The sequence below is a fragment of the Melanerpes formicivorus genome, unplaced genomic scaffold, assembly GCF_026170545.1.
Source record: "Melanerpes formicivorus ecotype bairdi unplaced genomic scaffold, bMelFor1.0.p_v2 SCAF_14, whole genome shotgun sequence".
NCBI lineage: Eukaryota > Metazoa > Chordata > Aves > Piciformes > Picidae > Melanerpes > Melanerpes formicivorus.
The window spans coordinates 6130923-6148564 of record NW_027142366.1 but is presented as its reverse complement, the minus strand read 5'-3'; the positions used below and the strand labels follow the sequence as shown (position 1 = coordinate 6148564).

The 17642-nt window shown below is 44.5% G+C and overlaps 1 protein-coding gene across 5 annotated transcripts in view; it reads right to left on the bottom strand.

Moving 5' to 3' along the window:
• The window catches only part of PRKAR1B (protein kinase cAMP-dependent type I regulatory subunit beta), a 117732-nt gene that overhangs the window by 10100 nt on the left and 89990 nt on the right, over nt 1-17642 (bottom strand). For all 5 annotated transcript variants that reach the window (XM_068146741.1, XM_068146738.1, XM_068146740.1 and 2 more), the window contains exon 9: nt 15336-15457. In XM_068146741.1, the coding sequence (XP_068002842.1) occupies nt 15336-15457 (122 nt within the window). The remainder of the gene's footprint in view (nt 1-15335; nt 15458-17642) is intronic.

Here is a 17642-nt window from a genome sequence, read left to right as displayed (position 1 = left end):
GAAACATCCTACAGCACAGAGACAGTGACCCATCCGGATCAACGTGGAGATTCCCAGGCCTCATCCTCTGGGATTAAACACTAATTGCTTCAGAAGCCCTCTTTTTATATTTAAGTGTAATCTAACAGCCAGCAGTTGGTCTAAGTAGTTGGCTATAAAAGGCAAGTGTTTATGATGCTAAAAACTGAAATCCTGGGGATTTTTCCCCTCTGTTCCAGCTCAGCTGATGGGATGGGATCAGCCTGGGAAGCACAAGGCAAAACGTGATGGACAGTGATGTCTCCTTGCCTGGGAGGGACAGGCTGTGCAAGTATGGGCCTTCACCAGGGCCAGTGAGTGGGAAGGGAAAATCAGCATTATTTTAAAGACTTTTTTCGGTTCACAAGTCAGACTTGTTGATGTTTTGCTTTTGCTGGTCTAACCTCCCATTTTAAGGATATATAGCAATCAGTACAAAAACACAGCAAGGCTCCATCTGCAATAAAGACATCCTTAGTAAATCATCATAGTATCACAGTATCACCAAGGCTGGAAGAGACCTCAAAGATCATCAAGTCCAACCTGTCACCACAGACCTCATGACTAGACCATGGCACCAAGTGCCACATCCAATCCCCTCTTGAACACCTATTAAACTGAAGAATATAAGTGTATGCACCATCAGTGTCTATGTCCTTTGGGTACACTAAGTATACAGAATAGATTTCTACTTCTCAAAGAAAAGAATTTTAATCTGGAAGTTGTTTCTCCTTCCATTTTTATTTCGTACTTTTTTACTTACTGCCTTTTAAAAGAAAAGCAGTGAAGCCAACTTTCTCCACACCCCCTACCCCCACCATGCCCTCAAAATGTTACACTTTTATCCCAGTTTTGAGCTCAGAAAGTTTTTTCTAGCCTATTTTGTTTTCCTCTTCACCATCCACTAGAAAAGAGCAGTACAGTCCATAGAATTTAGAGCTGGAAAAGGTCAGGCTGATCCATCTGCTGTCGCTATTAACTCTATCAATTGCTATTATGAACATACCTTTGCTCTTTCTCACTTTGTTAATCTGCACACTCCATAATTCACACATTCAAAAGATAAGTTTCCCCTCACTCCACAGTCCCACAAACCCTCTTTATATGTTGCTATTTAATCTTTGTGCAGTTCCCACAAAAGCTGAAGGAAGAGGCTGTGAAGTGGCATGAAACGCTCCTGTTCACACGGTGGAGCAGACAGGGCTGGATGGAAGCTACAGCAGATCTGAAATGAATTAAAAGATCTTTCACACAGTAGGATTCTGGGAGTATTTTATTTCATTGCTGGCAAGACGAGCTTTGTGGAAGTAATATCTTCTATCAGAGCAACAAGCATAGCTAGAAAAAGGAGAGGAGCTTTTGGGCACACATGCCTTGCTGCAAGCTGCCTATTTCCCCAGCTATATCTAAGAAAACACCATTTGCCCCTCTACAAGCACTGTCTGCCCAATGCTCTTACACCATGATAGCTGCAACCAAGTAAGTTGCAGCTTATTCAAGCCCATCTGCCTGCACACTGCTTCATGCATGCAATTGAATAATTCACAGAGCATCTCCAAATCATTACCTTCAGTTAAAGAGTGTCCAGAGCTACAGAGCTCCTGGTGCTATGAACCTCGTGGAAATAGTGATTGCATGTGAGCCTTGCTAGGATCTCTCAGCTAACATTTCACTTTCCATTTTGCAAGCTGGTAATTTTTTGATCACTTCAGCTGCCTGATGTGAAACTTCAAACAACTCTGGTCCAGTTGGGGGAACTTTACCTTTATGCCTCTCAATTACGACGTGCCTGTTGTACTGACTGCTGAGCAGGTAGGGCTACAAGAACAGACCCCCAGGTTTGCACTGACGAAAGAAGTGGTGGTTGTTTGGTTTGCTTATCTCTGGTAAGGTGGTTTTTCTTCTGCATCCATTAGGGTTCACTACAGATTACAGTGCAAGACAATGCCCAAGCTAATGGGCTACTGAGAGCTTTTGAAGACAAATCTGCAAGGTTTTACACATTCAGCTATTTTAATTTGCTGGCAGCTTTGGCAATCTTGAGTGCCACTATTTCAGTGGATTCTCAGAAAGCCAGCACCTTGGGAGTATCGTTAGGATTAACAATGGAAGGTCGAAGGAGCTTAAAAGGCAACGTTAGAGTAACAGCAGTGAGTACCTTGATACCCACCCAATCTCCTTGAGAGAGAGCAGCGCTGCAAAAAGGGTCTTTACGCTGCGACAACCCCAATGTCACTGTATCTGATTATCATTAACCTTGCCATTAGAACATTCATTCATCAATGCCCATAATTCTGAACAGCACTAATTCAGGCTGCAGTCTAGCAGAGATGGAAAGCAAATGTCACTACCTAGCTGGCACAGATCCTACACGTCAGCTCTCCAGCCACGCTCAGTATCTAACAATCTGCAGTTCACCATGTACCAGCTATATCACACCTGCCTAAGGCTACCTTCCTACGTCTGAACTTCCACCACTTCTGCTACTTAGGCACATTTAGATTGGTTTAGGAATAACATCCAGACCTGAGAGAGAGGAACAAAGCTGTCTAGAGCAGTCACCAAAATAGCCACAAACATAAAGGTACTTTTAAAAGTGGCAATCAATCATAAACCAAGTGTAGCTTAAAACAGCAGAAGCAACGGAGCCACAGGGCATTTCCTAGGGATATAGGAGAGGCCAGGGTTAAGGCCCAGACATGACTACACCCAACCCATCATTAATCACCAGGAAACACCTTTGCCTTGATCATTCAGTATTTAAAATCATAGATGTTTGACATGGGAAGACCTTTTCAATCGTTTTATTCATCCTATTGCAGTATCTCAGACAATCTTCCCCTTCAGTGTTTCTCTACATTAAACCCCTGCTGCCCCTATGTACTCCCCTTGAAGTAAAGGAAATGTTGTTAAGAGATGGAAGAAGATGAGATCCAGGCAGAAAGAGACCACTGAACACAGTGGAAGGCCAACAGAAGCAGCACTTAAAGCAGCACTGCACTTAAATTTTTGCAGTTTCTTCATGCATGGAGAGCTCTGCAATGCTTAGGTGAAATACTCTGTGGGTTTTGCACAGAGAATAAAAAATCGGGATTTGCAATTCTTTGGAAGTCTTTTCTGTTACAAGGCTTTTCAGAATCAAAACATTAAGTTTTTATAGTCTTTTGACTTCAAAATGTTGCCCTGAGCCACAGCAGCAGAGCGAACAGCAGGCGGGATCACTCAGGTGTTCAATAGAGGCACAACCACGTGTTGAGGAAATCAAGACTTCATCAACAGCTACCCCATCATCCCCCATCAGCAGATGGAGGGACACCACAGTGTCCTCTGTGCTCCCCAGTCTCAGTGCACACGATAGTCTCATACTTCCCTTTCATACCAGCAGTTGCCAACTGGGCCTGGGAAGCCTGGGAGCGATGGGATGGTGACAGAGGGATAAGGATACCACCTCTGAGCCATGGGAGGAGTCCCTTGCCTGGGGTGTGATCCTCCTTGGCTAGTTGTCCTGGCTTAATGCCCAGAAAGCGGGGAAGCAGTTGCACCACAGCCCAGCCTTTGGGGTCCCTCTGCATTTTCCCCCTTTGCTCCGCAGCAGGATTCGAGTCGCCCCTTTTAGCGCACGGTCAGTCCACCTGTCGCAGGGGGTGAGGGAAAGCAGATCCACCCGGCATAGGTGGGCTCAGCTGCTGGGTTTGAATGAATCATCTCGGTGATACTTGGCCTTTGCTAATCAGTAGCTTCTGTGGGAAAACAACTGAATTAATATTCACGCTGGTGCCAGATTTTAAAGACCGTCTGTGCCAAGCGCAGTGGATTATTGGCACCCAGGCTCCGGCTCCCTCCCTCAGACATGTCAGCCTACAAAGCAATAAAAGTCACAAAGGGGGGAAAAAAATGTCGCATTTTAGAGATTCTTTCTTTCTACAAAGCCAGCCATTATCTTGACTCTCTCTGAAGCCAGGAAACGTCCACTGAGTCAACAGCAAAGTGACTCTATAATAGGTTATTCATCAACTGTTCATATTTGTGACTGACCTGACAGGGCTCATCTCCTGGAAGCAGACAGTGCAGGCACTACCACCTACAGCAGGGGCAGGGTTGAATGTACGGGAGAGAAAACAAGCAAACAGTGTTGAACCTCCCTCACCCTGCCCACAGAATCCTCACTGGTGAAAATCGGTTTTAGCTGCTAATGTTGTTTTACGGCCCAATTACTCCTACCACCATCTGCTTCTTTGTGAAAACATTCTGTAGATGCTGAAGTAACCAGACCAAGCAAAAGGCTGAGACAGACATCATCATTAAAGTCTCATAACTAATTCTGTGACCAGGGCTGGGTGAGCAGCTGTGGCCAGCTAGGGCAACAGCTTCTGAGCAAGAAAGAAAACTTGGAGCAAACTGGGGGAAAGAGAGAGAGAGAGAGTTTATCAGACAGATCAGGAAAAATCCCCTGTGGAAAACTTGCTTTAAATCCTTTCAGTTGGTGAATCCTGTGGATTCAAAAGACCAAATTCTGAAATTCAGAAGAAAAAAAACAATTCAGGCCCTCAAAGTTGCCTCTTCCTGGAGCAAATTATGGAAAGTTTTGAATGCTCCACAAAATCCACACTACACAGCTAAAAGCTATGCTCTTTCAGCAGCTCTGTAGTCCTCTCAAAGAGGAAGGAGAAAGCCATCCTCCCAAGGGACAGAGATAACATGATCTAGAGAAAGGACTAACTCCAGCAGGGGTTAGGAAATTCTCCATTCCTCTTCCACCAGGTTGGACAACACTCTGTTTCAGGTCTTGTTTATCATAGACTCATAGAATCAGTCAGGGTTGGAAGGGACCACAAGGATCATTTAGTTCCAACCCCCCTGCCAGGGGCAGGGACACCCCACACTAGATCAGGCTGGACAGAGCCTCATCCAGCCTGGTCTTAAACACCTCCAGGGACGGGGCCTCAACCACCTCCCAGGACAACCCATTCCAGGGTCTCACCACTCTCATGGTGAAGAACCTCCTCCTCACATCTAGCCTGAATCTCCCCACCTCCAGCTTCATTCCATTCCCCCTAGTCCTATCACTACCTGAGATGTCCTTCCCCAGCCTTCCTGTAGGCCCCCTTCAGATACTGGATAGCAATACTTTTGCTTGAAGACTGAGAAGCACTCCTCAGGACTGAGCTCCTAGCTCCTGAGACAGCTGATGCCTTTAATTTCAGCGTAGATTTAACATGCTTCAGGCCATCAAGTTCTTGATCCTGACTAAGCGCTTTGAATCAGGGCTTGTGAGCTCGGTCTCCAATGCCAAAGGAGCTTAAAAGGATCCTGAGAACCTCCTGAAAACCTTGAGGGATAAACTGCCTGTGTGCCGCTCTCCTTACTCACACAGAGAGGTGTTTCATGGCCTGGGAAGCTCTGCTGCTTTTGTAGGCTTCCAAGGTAGGAAGACCCTACTGGAGAAGACCAGAGGAGAGTCAAAGCATCCTCCACACCTTAAAGCAAGTATTAGCTAAGCATGAAGTCACAGGCTGTTTTGAACAAGGAGAACATCTAGAACTCTGATTTTTATGAAAATTCAAGTGGAGCATATTGAGAATGAAACTTTCAGTGCCTAACTTTGGGGTCTACTTCTCCTCACACCAAACAATCTCCCAGTTTTCCACTTCCCCTGTAGTGGTAAGAGGCCAGGGTGTGTCTGCATTTCAAGCACAAAGTTAAATTTTATGGGTTTACAAATCAGATGTTTTAAATTACAGCTGAATGGGAATGAAGACTCCTACACGAGTTGTCATGTCAAAAGGGAACTGGGGAAACATTCATACACATTTTTGTGTGTGTGTGTGCTGGGTATAGTGGGTGCAAAAAGAGAAGTTAAGAAAACTGCTTTTCAGTGCTTTGAGAATAGCACAGCTATGCTGCATCCTCTTGGTGGTTTTTGCTTCAAGACCTAAGTTTACCAGAATTCCAGTGACATAGAGGAACACAGCAAGTCCTGCATGTACCTCATGATGCTGGCATAAGCAATGTTCTCAGTTGCAATGTCCTGGAAGACCACAAGCCTATCACTCCTCAGCTACCATTTTAGCCCTTTGGGAGTGCTGATAGCATCATTCCTGGGACAGCTTTTATGTTACAGCTAAGCATCAGCAGGTCTAGGGCTGCTTTCCAAGTGAAGACAAATCCTTTGAACTATGTAGCCAAAGACACTGCAAATACTCCTTTAGCCAGTAAATCATCTGGGGTTTTTATTATTTGCCAGCCTTTGATTTATGAAAGACTTTTAGACAAAAACAAGCGAAGAAATAAACAAAGTTCAGTCAGCAATGCAAAATGCAAGTGGCTTCCCAGTAGAAAAGAAGAGCCATTACTTTTGGGTGGTGATATTCCACATAAAGGAGAAAAAGATGATCAGTTGATGTGTTAGCCTGAGATATTGGCCATAGGGCTACACTGCTTCTCTGCCATAGGCCTTCTGTGGGCAGTATCATGAAGGATAAGTCCTTCAAGCAGGAAAGAACTATCTTAACTCTTCTTCAGACCACACCATGCAATACAGAGGTTGCTTCATGCACCTCATCACACACATGGAATGAGAATAAACCTTGTGAAGTCCATGGGATGTTCATGTAAGACAGGTAAGTAGATAAGATGGAATGAGCTGGGAAAAGGTCACATATATTGCTGGTTGCCTGTATCACAACAGTGTGGCCAGCAGGAACAGGGAGGTCATTCTGCCCCTGTGCATTGCACTGGTTAGGCCACACCTTCAGTACTGTGTCCAGTTCTGGGCCCCTCAGTTTAGGAAAGATGTTGACTTGCTGGAACGTGTCCAGAGAAGGGCAACAAAGTTGTTGAGGGGCTTGGAACGCAAGCCCTATGAGAAGAGGCTGAAGGAGCTGGGGTTGTTTAGCCTGGAGAAGAGGAGGCTCAGGGGAGACTTTATTGCTCTCTACCTGAAGGAGGTTGTAGACAGGTGGGGGCTGGTCTCTTCTCCCAGGCAGCCAGCACCAGAACAAGAGGACACAGTCTCAAGCTGCACCAGGGGAGGTTCAGATTGGATGTTAGGAAGAAATTCTTCATAGAGAGAGTGATTGCCCATTGGAATGTGTTGCCTGGGGAGGTGGTGGAGTCACCATCATTGGAGGTGTTTAGGAAGAGACTGGATGGGGTGCTTGGTTGCATGGTTTAGTTGATTAGGTGGTGTTGGATGATGGGCTGGACATGATGATCTTGAAGGTCTCTTCCAACCTGGTCTGGTCTGGTCTGGTCTGGTCTGTTCTGTTCTATTCTATTCTATTCTATTCTATTCTATTCTATTCTATTCTATTCTATTCTATTCTATTCTATTCCATTCCATTCCATTCCATTCCATTCCATTCCATTCCATTCCATTCCATTCCATTCCATATCACAACTGTTATGACTCTTTAAAGTCATAGGTCATACTACATCCATGTAGAAATATTTGCCCATAACAAACTATTGGCTGTGTACTATTGGCTCTTTTCTCACTTGTCAGACTTCTGCTTAGAAAAGCTTAATTTCCATGATCTTAATGGTCTTAGAGAAGGAAGATACAAGAGGACTTCATTCTGATTGTGGACTCAAGACTGAGTCATGGCTGGGTTTGACAGTATTTTTAACTGTACATTTTTAAATAAATTATTCTCCAGTCTCTGGGTTCATAGCAACTCAAAGCATTTACATACAGTTGTCCTGGTTTCTGCCACAAATGAGGAACAAAATCTGCAAAGTTCTAAAATAGCCTAGAAATACTGGTTAATCTGAAGTTTCACAGAATTGCCAAGGAAATGCTCCATTGTGCATCACTTCTGATGTTCCAGGTTGTGTAGAAGTCACTGTATCATGGTGGGTATTAGTGGGGCTGGAGAAAGAGTTGGAAGGAAGGGGCGAAAGCTGCAGTCACTGACAGGTCCTCCATGGCTGGTGGGAAGAGGACAGGCAGCAGACAGTTGCTTGCTATAAAACACTGACTGTCAGAGGAGAGATAAGGATATACTCCAGACTGCATGTATATGGATATTGCATGCATATGGATGTTGCATGTATATGGATGTTGCATGCATATGGATGTTGCAGGTATATGGATATTATGGCCTGATCCACTGCCCGAGAAAGTCAAAGTTAAACTGAACTCACCAGGAGATGGACTAACCTGACATTTTAATCCTTCTGACTCAGCAAAACTCTGCACCTGAATCCCTATTCAGGATGGGACCCAATAGCTTAACATTCTGGTTTTGCTGTCAGCTGGCCATCTGAAATCCCACAGATGAATTTTGAAGCATGGAAACGCTACTGCTCCAGCCCAGCTAGGTGATATCAATACAATTTAAAGTACCTTTCCTCTGAGAGGTCTGCAGAAAGCAATGTCTCTGCAGTTACAAATAAGCAAAGTACAGAGCCCTCAGTGACTGCTGGCTCTCTTTATTCACTGTATTTTGTTTACTAGGTAGATTAGGAGTTGCTGCAGCCTGCCTTTGACAAACACTTTGGGTATCAACAAAATCCCGGTAACACTAAGCAGTTCGGATTGTAGCCTTTGAAAGTCCTTTTCTAGACAACATTCATCTTCCTAATTAATAATTAATCACACTGTGTTTTTAAAGAGATTATCAGGTGTGATAGCAGAGTGTGCCTAAGGCAGTGACTTCATTAACCATACGGAAGGAGTTTACTTTGTAGTTCTCCTGCCTGTCGCAGAGGTAGGTGCCAAAGGGGTCTCTCTTAGGTTAGAAAGTCAAAGAGCAACAATTTAGAGCAGGAAACAATTGGGCTATTATTTTTTTCTTTTCCTTCTTAAGGAGCTTTTAAGTCATAAATCTTCAGATGCTTGTTGTGCAATTTAAGACTCAAATCAACTTTTCCTACCAAAAAGGTCCAATTCTCTGAAGAACGGAGTGCCCTTCTGAGACAGACTGAGGACCTGCCCCTGTTGGGGCATGTTACCATGGTAGGAAGAGTTTACAAACACTGTTCCACCTAACAAGGCTTTGAACTGCATCTGTGCAGAGACACTCCACAGCGTGCCAAGAGTGTCAGCGGGGTTGGAAACACTGATTTCACCTACAGGACAGTATCTCAAGTACACTCTCAGCAACAACTCGCAGCAGATCCTGCCCAGACCCGAGCCAGTTTGTGGCCTTGACTTGAAATGTCAACAGCAGCATGAAAGCCAACAGCCCCCTGAGGATTACAAGACTGTTTTCAATGTGATCAGCCAAGAACAGTGCTGGACAAATCATCATTACCAATTAATTTGATTAATTTCTATCAACAAGGCAGCTCTATGTATTAATTCTGGAAGGATTTCTGCACTATCAATGGAATTTCTTCTCTTCTATATCCATCAGTTTTGCAATTCCCATTGCCAGGTTTTGGTTCTGACAGGTACTTTATGCCTTTTCCCATTAAGCTTTTGCTCATCTTTATCAGTCATAGAATCATTGTTAGAGTCAGAAGGGACCTCAAGGATCATAAGAGTTCCAACCCCCTTGCCATGGGCAGGGACACCTCACACTAGATCAGGTTGCTCAGAGCCATATCCAGCCTGGCCTTTAGAGACCTCCAGGGATGAGGTTTCTACCACCTCCCTGGGCAACCTGTTCCAGTGCCTCACCACCCTCTGGAAGAACCACTAGGATTATTCCCGCTGATGGGGAAAAGGGAGAGTAACATTCTGCCCACAGCCTGGATTGATAACACAGGTGAGACTGAAAATCAGATATGCCTGGACTCTGCCTCCCCTCTAACCAGCAGGATAATAACAAAGAGCACAAACACCCAGTTTTTTTAAGCACTTTGCACAAAGGTGTTGCAGAGCAGGGTGCAACCACTCCCTATGACTTAGCACCAATCTGCAATTAAACATACTAGTTTTTTATGCTAAAATACTAGTTTTCAATGCGAAACCCCCAAATCTAAAGTGGAACTACTTGCTACACTGTGTCCATTTCTCCTTGAATTTTCTCCTATGAATTATCTTCTATTTTTAGGTCTTTTATTTTTAGGCTGCTGCATGCTATTGCTGGGCAGCACGACCAGCTATTAATTGGAAGTGTTTTACTTCTCAGGCAGTTTTATTTCTTTGCTTTCTGCACCACTTAAACCAAACTGTCCTCCAAGGAGCTGGAGAGGCTACGGAGAGCAGCACGTTTGAAGGACAGTTACGAGCTGGGCTCTCCAGGCGCAGTGTGGCATTATTATAAACCTTTAGCTGCTCTCTCCTCCTACACCTGCGTGCATTTGTGCCTGTGCACGCATTTTTCTTGAGCCATGTCAAACTTTATGGAGTATTAGGGCCATATGGCAGCAGTTCAGCAAGCTCTCAGTATGCAGCTGAGATTAAAAGGCTCCCTGAGCGCAGGCGGCGGAGTCCCGTGACAGTATCCGTGTGCCGTATACGGTGCTCAGTCATGGACAAGTAGATCCAAATGATCTGACATGGGGAGGGCTGGGGGCTGGAAGACCCAGCAGGGCACTTCACGGCTGCATGTCCCCACATATTTGGCAGCTGCATTAGAGACTTGGAGGTAGTGTGCCACCCAGCCAAGTTCAAAGCAGAACTCCAGAGAGCAGGACACGATCACAACCGCTATTTTTAATGCTATTGTCGCTACCTTTCTCAGTAACCTAGACAACGGCAAACCCCTCGCTTCTTTCCAGCTTCAGAGCACTACTCCACTAGTCTGAACTCCTGTTTGAGCTGAAATCTGTGGCAAAGCACGAGTCAGGAATGAAACCAGCCCCAGCTCAACTGGCATTTGTGTTAAAGGGACGCAGCACTGGCTGGGCTGCTTGACTCTGCGGAGCTCACATGCCTCTGCAAGCTGCCACTTTAAAACGCTGGCTAAAAATATTTGCGTTATCTGAAGTCAGATGAGTAAATCCTCCCCACTGCTGGGTACACAGTGTGGCAGTGTACAATACAACTGCAAATTTATTTGTTAGAAACCCTACATCTGTTATGATTTACGCTTGCCAAAGTCTAATTCTTTATGGCAACAATTGTTTCATGGTGCTTAAAGTTTTTCACCGCCCTGCCAGGAATCTCATATGGGATAATTCCATGACCTTGGAATCCAGCAGATACATTCCACATCTGTCTGGTCTGGGAAAGCCTGGGTTTGTTGTGTGAAAACCCTAGTGGGAAAATAAGACCTGGAAATAGCTGAAAATACAGAAACTGCAGGGCTGTTTCTTTTTTATTATCTTTTTCTGTTGTTATTACTGGTTGCACGTGCAGTGAATCAATCCCACAGAAGCCGCTGCTTCGCTTTTGTAAGCAGACGTTCGCTCCTGATCCTATCTTCAAATTAAGGAACACAGCATAAGCATTAAAATAATCCTATCTCTGGGGAAAAAAAAAAAAACAACCAGAAAATCACAGCCTTTAAATGTTAAAAGTAAATCTTGCTGAAGGCTGCTGGAGATTTTAATGGAAAGGCACCCAACCTACTACTGCAAGTAAACATCTTCCTGGAGCCTGTGAAGATTTAGGATGGCAGAAAAAAACAGTGGCTGTCCTGGAATCTCAGGGTAGTACTTCTCTCATTAGACTTTTTAACAAATAAACAAGCCATGAACAGCTTTGTGAGCAGTGAACTTCAAAAGCCCTTGTTTCCTGTGACTCTTCCCTGGACACATTTTCTGTTATTCCAATAATTTGGCTGAGCTCCTGCTGCAGCCTCGCTCTCCATGCATACAGCATCTCAATAACCTGCACCCTGTACATCACTGGAGGTGGTGGACAGAAAGCCATGAAAAAAAGGTTATGCAAAGGAAAACAGAGAAAAGGTGAAAGAATAGAATAGAATAGAATAGAATAGAATAGAATAGAATAGAATAGAATAGAATAGAATAGAATACATGGAAATTAAGGTTTTCTAAGCAGAAGTCTGATGGGTGAGAAAACAGCCAATAGTACACAGCCAATAGTTTGTTATGGGCAAATATTTCTACATGGATGTAGTATGACCTATGACTTTAAAGAGTCATAACAGTTGTGGTATGGAATAGAATAGAATAGAATAGAATAGAATAGAATAGAATAGAATAGAATAGAATAGAATAGAATAGAATAGAATAGAATAGAATAGAATAGAATAGACCAGGTTGGAAGAGACCTTCAAGATCATCATGTCCAGCCCATCATCCAACACCACCGAATCAACTAAACCATTCAACCAAGCACCCTATCAAGTCTCCTCCTAAACACCTCCAATGATGGCGATTCCTAAACTGAGGGGCCCAGAACTAGACACAGTACTCAAGGTGTGGCCTCACCAGTGCAGTGCACAGGGGCAGAATGACCTCCCTGCTCCTGCTGGCCACACTGTTCCTGATGCAGGCCAGGATGCCATTGGTACTTGTTTGACAGAAGTGGGGGGCTAAATATTCTTGTATTTGCTAACCAGGATGATATTCCTGGTTTAAAGTAGGAATTGCTGTTCTGATTATCACCTTCCAAGGCTGGAAGTCTCCAGCTCAGAAGGGTTTAATGGCTGCTCTTCAGTCTGCAAATCCTAAAGGTGCCAATTCACTTACAGGCTATGTGCTTCTGCAGGAACCATATACTTTTTCAAAAGAGTTGTCACAGAAGAAGGCAGCACTGCAGGCTAACCAGAAATGAACAATTAAGTCATGGACTTTGTTAAAAACCCCTCTGTTAGGCATTGAAAATCCATGTGTGAGTCCTGGGTGTCTTAGAGAAGCTTTTGCAATAGAAGTCACAAGACTCCACTTGGAATCAGTATCTGTGATGCTGGTGCACCAAAGCTTTGGTAAGTGATTTGTCTAAGGCATGCCATGAGCATCCTTGATTTGTAATAAATGCTGCAAAAATTGTGTGCCAAAGTCTAGCTTTGCACTACTGGACATACTGTGCTCCAAAAGAGACTGTGTTCTGGAGGCATTTGAAATGGTTTCTGCATATGGGGAGGGACTTTTTAGGGTGTCAGGTAATGATAGGACTAGGGGGAATAGAACAACAATAGAAATGGGGAGATTCAGATTGGATGTTAGGAAGAAACTCTTCACCATGAGGGTGGTGAGACACTGGCACAGGTTGCCCAGGGAGGTAGTAGAAGCCTCATCCCTGGAGGTTTTGAAGGCCAGGCTGGATGTGGCTCTGAGCAAGCTGATCTAGTGTGAGGTGGGGCTGGAACTAGATGATCCTTGAGGTCCCTTCCAACCCTAACCATTCAATGATTCTATGATATACAGCATCCAAACAAATTGGCTGCATTTCTACTGTTTGGATGACAAGGCCACAAACATCAAACAACACAGGAATGAAGCTAATGACTTTTCAACATACTGTGACATCAAAGCAGCCAAAGCTACGTACAACCAGTTGGTAGAATAAGGTGTTCCTGGCAACTCACATCAAATGTCCTGTGGAACAGTTTTAACATCAAAGACCTTAAATTCTGTGAAAAAGAGTTTAAAATGCAAAGCTTGAACTATGTGTGAGCAGGTGGAAATACTACTGCAGCACAAGAAACAGTTGATACTGGCTCTTCATTCTCTAATTTCCAAAGTGAGAGACTAGGTGAGATTTATAGTGGAAGAGTGAGGTGAGCAGATACTTTATGATCACACAGTATGCAGTGTTAATACTTTTCTACTCATTTAAGTCTTAACAGCTGTTCCATCAAGAGGGCAAAAATAAAAGCCCTGGGTAATACTTCCAGCAAGTTGCCAATTTTCCAGGTGGGATTTGATGGCAAAGAAAATTAGGCTTTCCTAGCCTCTGGATGCTGCAGAGAAGACCAGCACACATAGTAACACCAGTAGAAACACAAAATCCATATCTTTGGGGGGGAAAAAAAGTGATATTTCCTAAAGTTTTCTTCCATACTCAATACCTTGGTAACAACAAAATATTCCCTATCTAATACCCTAGTCTCTTTTACTCCTACACTATTGTTCTGAAGGGGCACTGCTCCTCACATATTTGAAGTTCCTTAAGTGTCTAACTGTGTGATACATGGGGGCAGCTATTTGTCCTGACCATTTTGTAAGCAACAGAGGAGAAACTATGTTCATAGATCAAGTATGTTATTTCCAACACTCAAGAGGAAATAAGGATGGAATTTTAAGTGTGAGATACTGCCCATGAACAAAATTCTGGCTGCTTTGGGTAGAGGCACCTGTCCAAAAACCCACAGACAAGGAGCAAGCAAAAAAAAACCCAACTTGTTGGCCTCTAAATCATCTGGAATAGGTGCATACAAGAGCCTTATCACCTGAGCAGGGGCAGAGTTTCTTTCCTCCTAAATCACATCACAACACAGCAGCCTGATGTAGCTAGAGGTGTATTCTGTGCACATACAACTGGATCCCAAGGCAACACAATGATACCAGCTTCCTTATAGTCATCTGATACACAGTGAGAGATTCAGATCAGCTTCTACTTCCTGTACCACCCCTGCCTCATTGCTGGTCATGCAACATCTGTCCTGGCATGTGCACTTGAAGTGTCACCACACAGCCACATGCTGGTCATTCCCAGCCTATGTATTTGTGCATGAACACTCACAGCTGGTACTGAAAGGCTCCTACTTCAACAGACACACAATCATATCCTGAATGCTGTCTTGTTATTCTTAGGCTGAGTCTCTCTAATAACTTTTTATAACTTGCTCTATCACAGTGCCTAGGTATCTGTGTGAGATACCAAGGATCCAAATATTTATGTCAGAGAGGGAGGGAAAAAAAATCCCTGTCAGCATCTGTCTGCAGAAGTGAGATGGTGAAACTGAAGTGTCAGATAATCTCCCCAAAAGATGTCAGCATTTCCAGCTGCCTGACAGATCTGCCTGCCTGTGTGAGAGTAAACAAGAAAATGGCCCAGCCATTTGGACTGAGTTTAAGGCAAAAACACAGAAGAAATTATCCATTTTCAGATCAGGTCTCCTGCTCCAGTTGAAAGATGTCCATTTGTGATTTCCCCTGTAAGTACCTTTGGGAACAGTGATCAATGCACTGCATGGCTGGCCATCCTGAGGCAAGTGCTGAACATTTGGAACAAGAAAAATCTTACGTAGGAAACAAACCTTAAAGCAATTATGACACCAGACACTCCTCAAAATTCCTCTGCATGTTCAATTTACTGGAAATTAGGGATTGTCCCACTTCAGACACGTCCACAGAACTGGTCTGTGAATATATTCAAACTCTGACTAATTCTCCTGGTTTGAGTGGAGTTAAATCAGACTTATGCCAAAGCAAGAGGCTAAACTGAACCCAAATGCCTGTTAATAAAAGCCTTGATCTTTACCAGGAGCTTATCAGGATGCCAATCTTACCTCTGTAATAATGAAGAAGTCATCACCGGGCTCTCCTTGCACAACAATTTTCTCTCCATCTTCAAACTGGACAGGTTCCAGCGCATCAGCCACTGTCAGCCGCTCCCATTTGTCCAGGGACTCTAAAATATTGAAGATCATAAAGCTTTATTATAAAAGCAATCTCTAAATTTGGCTAGAGATTCATATCTGGGCTGCATCAAGAGAAGCATAGCCAGCAGGTCGAGGGAGGTGATTCTGCCCCTCTGCTCCGCTCTGGTGAGAGCCCACCTGGAATACTGCGTCCAGCTCTGGAGCATCTATTAGAGGAAGGATCTGGAGGTGCTGGAGCATGTCCAGAGAAGGGCCACAAGGATGATTAGAGGGCCTGGAGCACCTCTCCTATGAGAACAGACTGAGGGAGATGGGGCTGTTCAGTCTGGAGAAGAGAAGGCTCCAAGGAAACCTTATTGTGGCCTTCAAGTATCTTAAGGCGGCTACAAGAAAGCTGGGGAGGGACTTTTTAGGGTGTCAGGGAGTGATAGGACTGGGGGGAATGGAACAAAACTAGAAATGGGTAGATTCAGATTGGATGTTAGGAAGAAGTTATTCACCATGAGGGTGGTGAGACACTGGCACAGGTTGCCCAGGGAGGTGGTGGAAGCCTCATCCCTGGAGGTTTTCAATGCCAAGCTGGATGTGGCTGTGAGCAACCTGATCTAGTGTGAGGTGTCCCTGCCCATGGCAGGGGGATTGGAACTGGATGATCCTTGAGGTCCCTTCCAACCCTAACAATTCTATGATTCTGTGATCTAAACTGACAGCTCTCCCATGTCTGGTTCTGTTATAAAAGGAACATTTATTTCATCCAGGCACTTTGCACGAACCTCCAGTTGGGAAACATGAATGTATTTATTCAGTCTGTCTCAGGCTTTGGTAATTGCTCAGATAGTAATCTGAAAAGCTGGACAGGAAAAGTTGGCTCCTGTTCCCTGTGCCTGCGATCTGATCTGTGCTGTCCTGATGCTGCACCGGATTGGAGCAGTCTAGGAGCTGTTTGGAGAGACCAGCAATATGGGAGTGTGAGGTTCTCTTACCACATCCCACAGCAGATGTCAGAACAAGTCCTACTGTCTTTCCTTCAGAGCTGCTCTCAGCCAGCTACTGATGGCCTGCTAGATAAATGCCAATCTAGAAGACAACTCTTCTGAGGAGGGTGAGACCACACACACCACTGGAGCCAACAGCAAGACTCTGGTAGAATGGGTGGCAGTGTGACCAGAGGCTCAGTATGGATGTTCAGAGTGCCACCTCTGCTTCATTTGCCAGCTTGTAAACCAGGATGGTTCACAGAGTGTTTTTATTTTCATCCCCCACACACTTCACAGAATCACAGACTGGCAGGGGTTGGAAGGGACCTCTGGAGATCACCCAGTCCAACCCCCCTGCTAACTCAGCTTCACCTAGATCAGGTTGCACAGGAATGTGTGCTGACATGTTTTGAAAATCTCTAGAGAAGGAGACTCCACAACCTTTCTGGGCAGCCTGTTCCAGTGCTCCATCACCCTCAAAGGAACAAAATTTCTCCTTAAGTTCAAGTGAAACCTCCTGTGCTCTGGTTTGTACCCCCATGTCTGACCACTGAAAGGAGCCCATCTCCACCTTCATGACCTTTAGATATTTATATGCACAAGATCCCCCCTCAGTCTATAGAGTCCCAGATCTTTCAGCCTCTCTTCACAAGAGAGATGCTCCAGTCCCCTAATCATCTTCATGTCCCTATAAAATTGCCAGTCAGACCGATGAGTAATGGAGCTAACACAACCTGCTTCCTGTGGCTCCCTGTCCTTATCACCCACCTGCAGCTCCCACAAATCCCTTGTGGTACCTACAGGGCAGAAGACAGCCTGCCAAGCAGCACCTTTAGGGCTGCTCACTGTCCCACTGCCTTTGCTAAGGGATGAATTGTACTTGTCCTGCCCTCGGGGAGAGGAGGGCTGCCAACCTGTGTCTCTCTTCTCTACACATTTGCATGAGAATTCAAGACAATGAATTCTGCTTGAACTTCTGTACTTTTATCAGATCAAACTGAAAGAGATGACAGCTTTAGAAGTTATTAATAGAAACAGACATTAGGACAATATAACCTTCACTGCCTCAAAAGCTGGGCTAAAAAATCATGAACTAGAGCTCTGATGATTCTTACTTATTATGAATTATTAGACTAATATAAATCCAACATTGTCTTCTGACACCAGGGTTACATCTGGGCTGTTCTCTCAGACTCTGTTTTCCTCATTTGGTTCAAAATATTGCTCAGAAGTATTG